Source organism: Triticum aestivum, chromosome 7D, assembly GCF_018294505.1.
Source record: "Triticum aestivum cultivar Chinese Spring chromosome 7D, IWGSC CS RefSeq v2.1, whole genome shotgun sequence".
Lineage (NCBI taxonomy): Eukaryota > Viridiplantae > Streptophyta > Magnoliopsida > Poales > Poaceae > Triticum > Triticum aestivum.
This window is the reverse complement of record NC_057814.1, coordinates 537,656,409-537,662,872: the sequence shown is the minus strand read 5'-3', so window position 1 is coordinate 537,662,872 and position 6,464 is coordinate 537,656,409. Positions and strand designations below refer to the sequence as shown.

Sequence of the window (6,464 nt, the reverse complement as noted above, 5' to 3'; positions counted from 1 at the left end):
CCGAACAAGATCCTCATCATCTTCTCCACCTGCAGTGCTTGTACTCGGATCTAGATATTCTGGGATTTGTGCTGCCGTAAGAAGCAACTGCTTCGGTTGATATACTGCGGTCGGTCCCTCCTTTCTCTTATAACGAGTGTTCTCTTTGTTCTTCAAGGGCGAGACCACCTCCTCCCCCGCATCTTGCTTGGATTTTGTTCTAGAATTCCTCGTCTCTTGCTTGCTGTTATGGTCAGACTTCTGGCCCCTAGAAGAATTTTCGCTGCCTGCTGGATACCTGTTCTCATCAGGAGCTCGCAGTATCGGCCCAAACGGAAGCTCTCCCTTCTCATCACGTGTTCTTGGGTTAGAGCAGTAAAGATCCGAATGGCCCAGCCGCCCACAAGAGAAACAGAAGTATGGAATTTGTTCATATTGTATGTCATAGGAATCCACCTTCTTCCTCCTCGCCGAATCAATAAGCACCCATCTCCTAAGTGGTTTATTGACCTCCACCGAAACTCTAGCTCGGAGGTAGCCTCCGTTGTGATCAAACTTAGCAATCTGAACCTCTTTATCAATCATCCGGGCTATTGGGAGGCTCCATGCATCATCTCTCAAATTATAGGGTAGATTAAGAACCCTAGCCCAAACCTGCAGGCGATCGAACTTGACCTCATCTGGGCGCATGCACTCTTCAAACTCGGCCAGGATGACCGCATTCTTGTTGATGTGCCAAGGCGATCCTGCCCAAACTCTGCCACGGTCTCGATGAGACTCAAATTCAGCCACAAACATATTCGCTCCAGTCGAGCAGAACTGCAGTCCTCTAGGGTTTCCCCAAGCCGGTCGCAAAGCATTGCCAATGGTGTGTATATGATACTGATTGCGGTACAGAACCTTCCCGCCAGCAACCACTTCACCGGAGCACCATCCAGACGGTCATCTATCACGAGAGGAGTCGCCTCCTCCTCGGATATGCCCAGCTTTCCCAGCGCTTCCTCAAGTTTCTCCCTCGCCGATCTGGTGTTGTTCGATCCCGAGTTCTCCTGCGTCGGTGGTGTAGCCATCACCCTCGCCGAGTCCTTGGGGCGGCCCGCCGATGAGATCCGCGGCCGCCGATCGGTTTCCACGTCGAAACCCTAGCGCCGCCGGGGAGCCCTAGGTTTCGGGGAAAAAACTACGTACGGTATGGCTCTTGCGTCGGACACGACCGGCGCCGATCCAGATCTACGGGCCATACATATACCGTGCTACTAGTGCGTACACGGTACTGCTCCACAAGTAGGAGTAGGCTCTCACAACAATTACTACGTCGACAGCAGCGTGCGCTCCCCGACTCCCGTGCCGGCCGGAGTGATTCTTCCCGCACTACGATTTAGATAGATAGATGATTCCGACGATACGATACGCTCGCCGTGCCTGCAAAGGTCCACGGCCGCGTCACCATCCCATCCCTCCCCGCCTTCCTCCTTCCTTTGCACAGACAGGAATTCAGGAGTATATGCCTTCCTTGTCCCGCCATGTTTCCGACGCGTCCTTCCTTCCCTCCTTCCCTCCAAAGACGCCAGCCGAAAGCCAAAAAAGGAAGAAACAGCGGTGGATCGCCAAATGGTTCATCAACAATCCAGACAAAATCACAAAAAAAAAAAAGGCAAACATGAACCAACGCCGGCCATTCATTTCATGAACTAGCGGATTTCAACGGCGGGGGAGGGAGAAGAGAAACGAGGTTTTTCAGAGATGTATACGGAAATGATAGCAGAAGCGAAGCAACCGAGGCATCTCATTACTGGACTTGTGTAAGCAGGAGTACTGATCTAAGTACTAATATTTGCCATCGATCAGGTCTCAGCTCTGATCACATTATGATGATGATGATGATGATGATGAAGGGAGCATGCATTGCATTCTGTGGCACCAACTAACTAACTTGCCCTTTTTTTTCTTTAATTAATATAATAAATATCCCGGCCTTCCTCTTCTCGGCTCTCCCTCTCTCTCTCGGCGCCGGTTCTCAAACTGAAGAATCATTTTTTCTCCAACTCATGGTTTATACAGCATCCATCCTCGCGTGTTCCGCGCCTATTTTCCTGAAAAGGGGTAGAAACTGAAATGTTATTTTGGTCTCCTCCAAACTTCAACAAAAAGCAAATGTAGTTCCTCTAGCAAACCCGGTATTGCCACCATCTCAGATCTTAGACAACAAGGTTATAATTCTGATGGATTGTATTATACCCCAGACAACAGCCAGAACAAGTAACCATATTGGCTTTGCTTGAAGGCGGGCTAACAACCGTCCAAGCAAAAGAAACGAGTGAATGAAAGAATGAAAAAGGCTAACATACATGTCCACAAATCCAAGTTTCTCGACCCATGAACTGATACATATAAAGGAGTGCTACCGAATTGCGTCACTGCAAATCAGGCAGAGAAGCCCAAGCAGCGTATGATGCCAATGAAAGTGCTGCGTACCAGTACAAGACACCCTGTTGTCTTGCTTAAAACAGTAATGATAGTTCAGCTAGGTGATAAAGACATGGATGTTGCTTGCAAGAACACCATTTATATACGCTCCAATGCCACCTAATCAACTTCTAATACGAATGGGACAGCCGATCAAGGACAAAAAGTATGATCGGCAACCCCACCTAAAATAAATAGCTTCTACCATCACAAGTATTGATCACCACCCTGTAGTGCACACATGCCTGTGTCTCAACCTCAAAACAACGAAACAGCTAAACGCGCAAGAAAAGGAGCGATGAAGAGGACGCTCCCAAGGAACTGCAATATGCGTTTCCAAGACACGGATCATGGCCAAACTGGACCACGAATGGGTACAACTAGTACACGGTGAACAGGTAAATAGTTAACAGAAATCACATTGACACACAGGAACAATGAGAGGCATGGCAAATGCACACATCTCCTGAAGTACTCTGGTGTCAAGCAGAAATGCTCCTTCTAGACAAGTGACTGAAATGTAAAACCGTAATATACGAGGAATGCCCATTTGCAAGCACCTATAAAATCGTCGAAGTTGAGACCATTGAAGATCCTAAGCTCCTATACACAAGATTAATCTTGGCAACTGTTAGTGGTACCTTCACCCCGTATCACAATCTTGTCAACTGTCAGTACCAACCATCAATCACCCCACATCCCAATCTTGGACCTCATTAAATAATTGGGATTGCCTCCTGATTATTGTTTCAATGACCGTACTAATTAGCCTACAATATCAGATCCCTAGAGCACAGCCCACATATTCCCTTTCGTCCCAACACAAGATCAATTAACTAGACACAAAAGAAACTTGCACACATCAACCTTGGAAAAATTATAATATCCCCAGCCAACAGATCAAGCATTGCTCTTAAGATAATAGGAATGCGTTGAAAACTTGAAACGGCACTGCCAATGCCATCACTCTCATGCTGTTGTAAGGCTCAGCTGAGCTAAATAGCAGCAGCTATAACTGACAGAATCATGGAATTATTATCCAGTGGCTTATGCTAACACCGAACGAATTCGTCAGCTACTACTATATATCATATACTTATAAGTTTTGTAGCATCGAGTTCATGCCCGATCATCATATAGAAGTGGTCAAATTAGCCGCATTGAAATATCAGACACTGCTATGAAGAAGATGTCAGGAGTGATTTGGGCCCTCACCTCCGCCCAGGCGTTCCTGGCAGCTCGTCGACCTGCTGGCCTTGCCGCTGGCGCGTTCCTGGTGGCGGCTATCATTGGCCACCCTCGCCGAGCCAACCCTGAACCCCGGCGCCGCCTTGCCGGCGGTCTCAGGCTCATCAGACGCCGTCTCCACGTACTTGGCCGAACCCATCTCCATCTGCGCGATGCGCACTGCGCCGAAGAGCTTTTCGGGCAGCTCCTCCTCGGACTGGGACTCGACAAGGAAGCCCATGTCGATGGTCACCGAGGTGACCGCGCCCAGCGCCAGATGCAGGATGGCGGTGGCGATCGCCGAGCTGCCGATGTCCACGTCGATCTCGAGGTAGTCGTCGCCCCTGTGGTAGCGGCACGTGAGCGCGCGGCCCAGGAGGCACGCCCCGTAGTTGCCGACGGTGGCGCGGACGAGCCAGGGGCCCTTGACGATGCGGTTCACGATCTTGAAGCGGGCGTTGCGGTACGCGTCGTCGCCGAAGACGAAGCGCCCGAGCAGCGAGTCCGGCGGGATGGGCGCCTCCGCCGCGAAGTAGAAGACCGAGCTGTACGCGTCCGGCCGGCCGGGGACCTGGGAGGAACGCGAACGCAACGCGGGGTCTCAAAATCAGGCGGCATCACACAGGAAGAGAGAAAAAAAACGATTTTTTTTTTATTGCCCTCCGGCTTCCTCGGCCTAGATGCGATCGATCGGGTCGGGACCTGGAGATTGACGGCGAGGAGGAAGTGGGCGTTGGGGTCCTTGCGGAGGCGCGCGCGGCGGAAGGCGGCGGCGACGGGGACGTCGTCGCGGGCGAGCAGGTGGTCGAGGCGCGCGTGGGAGCGGAGCCAGTCGACGCCGGCGGGGCGGAGGAGCCAGTCGGCCGACGCGGCCGACTTGCCGCGCTTCCCGCCGCCGCCGGAGAAGTAGCCGCGCGCGCGCAGCTGGAACAGGTCCCCCGGCGGCGCGGCCCAGCCGTTGGCGCCCCTGTCGAGGTCCACCTGGCGCAGCGAGCCGGCGGACACGGCCTCCTCGCGCCAGTTGTCGCCGCCGCCCGATTCGTCCTGCCTCCGGCGCTGGGGCGTCGTCGGGGGCATCGCCGCCGGCCTGGGCGGGGTGGGGGGTGGGGGTGGGGCGGGTCGGGGGGGTCCGGCCCTGGGTGCCTTTGCGCGAATTGTGGGAGGCGTTGGACTTTGGCTATCGGTTGGGAGGGCAGCAGCTGCGCCTATAAAACAGTGGGATGGATCCTATCGGTTGGGATCGATCGGTCGATCGATGTGGGATGGGATCCGTGGGAACGAAGCCCACGCGGTGTCCTTGGCCTTTAAGCGCCTTCCATCGTGATTTTAACAAAATTCAAAAGATAAACTCTATCCTGTGCCACAGCATTTTCGACACAAATTCATGGGACAAATTTGACTTTGATACAAGACAAAGAAATCTTCTATAAAAAGGCAGAATTCTTTCATGGAAAGGCGTATCAGATTCATAGAAGAAGTGACAATATGACACATACAACGGAGCGGCATACAAAGCAAGAAAACAACCATACCATGGCTACAAAACCACGACTAGAGCGACACATCACTCATCTTGTACCACCTCCAACCACAAGTGGCGAATTAGACATAGAAAGGCAGGAGTAACAAAACTGGAAATATAATTGTTCAAGATGGGCCGGTGGAGATTCCTGCTTGACAGTGAGTTACTTTCCCTGGGGAGGAGCTTATGGTAATTGACATGTCGTCACCATCAGACTGCATGTTTTTGGTATTAAAGAAAAGGACGGCTAGATACCATCCGTCAATAGTGATATTCGGTACACTTGTCACGGGGCTGTGCTGCTGAATTAGTTGGGAACCATATAAAATCGACATATGTCATGATTCGGGATGGAAAATGATTTTCACAGCTCCTGCCTATTGAGCGAGGCTTGGTACGTCGAACTGTCTGATAAAATATGACATCTTAAGTGTCTTTAAGATTGTGAGCTAAGCATACCTCATATGGTTAGATCCTTTGTGGCGGAACCAACACGCCAAGGTTGAAGTTTCGGACGTGCCAATAGTGCTCGTATTTTTCTGTTTTATTTCGGGGTTTTCGGCGATATTTGTTCAGTAAGGGGAGGCGTTTCCCTTGACTACGAGGCGCATGTGGTAACTTCGTCAATCTCAAGATGTTTGTGTCTTACCTGCATTCACCGGATTCCCCTAATTTTCTATGCAGTACATATTGTAATAATTGAACTCAATCATGTACCATCAACATTTTCTAGACGAAATTATGGGACAAACTGAACTTACATATGAGCATATGAATAACAAAAAGGTAGAGCTATTATGTTTCAAGAAAAGTTGGTGGGTTTTTTCTTTTTTTGCGGTTGAAAAATCGGATGGTGTTTTCAAGGTAATACCCTGGTTGACAGTATAAATTACTTTTTGTGGAGAGGAGCTATGGTGATTGACGTGTCGACACCATCGGATTGCATGTTTTGGAGTTAAGGAAAAGGACGTTTAGATATCATCTATGAATGGTGATACTTGGTAGACTTGTCAAGAGATACGTTGTTGAATTAGTTAGGAACAAAACTCTGAATAAAGTACACATATATGTCGAGTATGATTGAGGAAGGACATATAATTAGAAAAACAGCAAGCAACCGACATACTACCAAATATACTCGATAATGGCCATTTAAAAGTTGGCTAAAAAACATGTAAAATATGTTTCTTTCTATTTTGAAACTATTGGCACAGTTTTGAGTATTTACTCCGATTTAGCTGGGGCGCAGGTGCACCAGGAGCCAAAACCT

General features: G+C 49.9%; 1 protein-coding gene across 2 annotated transcripts; it reads right to left on the bottom strand.

The window, feature by feature from the left end:
- Positions 1 to 1,735: 1,735 nt before the first annotated feature.
- On the bottom strand, positions 1,736 to 4,844 carry LOC123166099 (protein ENHANCED DISEASE RESISTANCE 2-like). 2 transcript variants are annotated; one of them, XM_044583863.1, is made up of 3 exons: positions 4,375 to 4,844; positions 3,661 to 4,243; positions 1,736 to 2,072 (listed from the first exon to the last, which is right to left on the bottom strand). In XM_044583863.1, the coding sequence occupies exons 1-3, from the start codon at positions 4,747 to 4,749 to the stop codon at positions 2,065 to 2,067; spliced, it is 966 nt and encodes a 321-aa protein (XP_044439798.1). In that variant the 5' UTR covers positions 4,750 to 4,844; the 3' UTR covers positions 1,736 to 2,064. The 2 variants fall into 2 exon arrangements, with proteins under 2 accessions (XP_044439798.1, XP_044439797.1); XM_044583862.1 differs by lacking the exon at positions 1,736 to 2,072 and having other exon boundaries at positions 2,086 to 4,243; positions 4,375 to 4,827.
- Between the last annotated feature and the right edge of the window lie 1,620 nt (positions 4,845 to 6,464).

Excerpts from the sequence above, each read along its gene's own strand:
- LOC123166099 (XM_044583862.1), bottom strand. The coding sequence starts at position 4,749 with ATGCCCCCGACGACGCCCCAGCGCCGGAGGCAGGACGAATCGGGCGGC. Across the intron at positions 4,244-4,374 it reads TCCTCGCCGTCAATCTCCAG|GTCCCCGGCCGGCCGGACGC; the intron begins GTCCCGACCCGA and ends CGTTCCTCCCAG.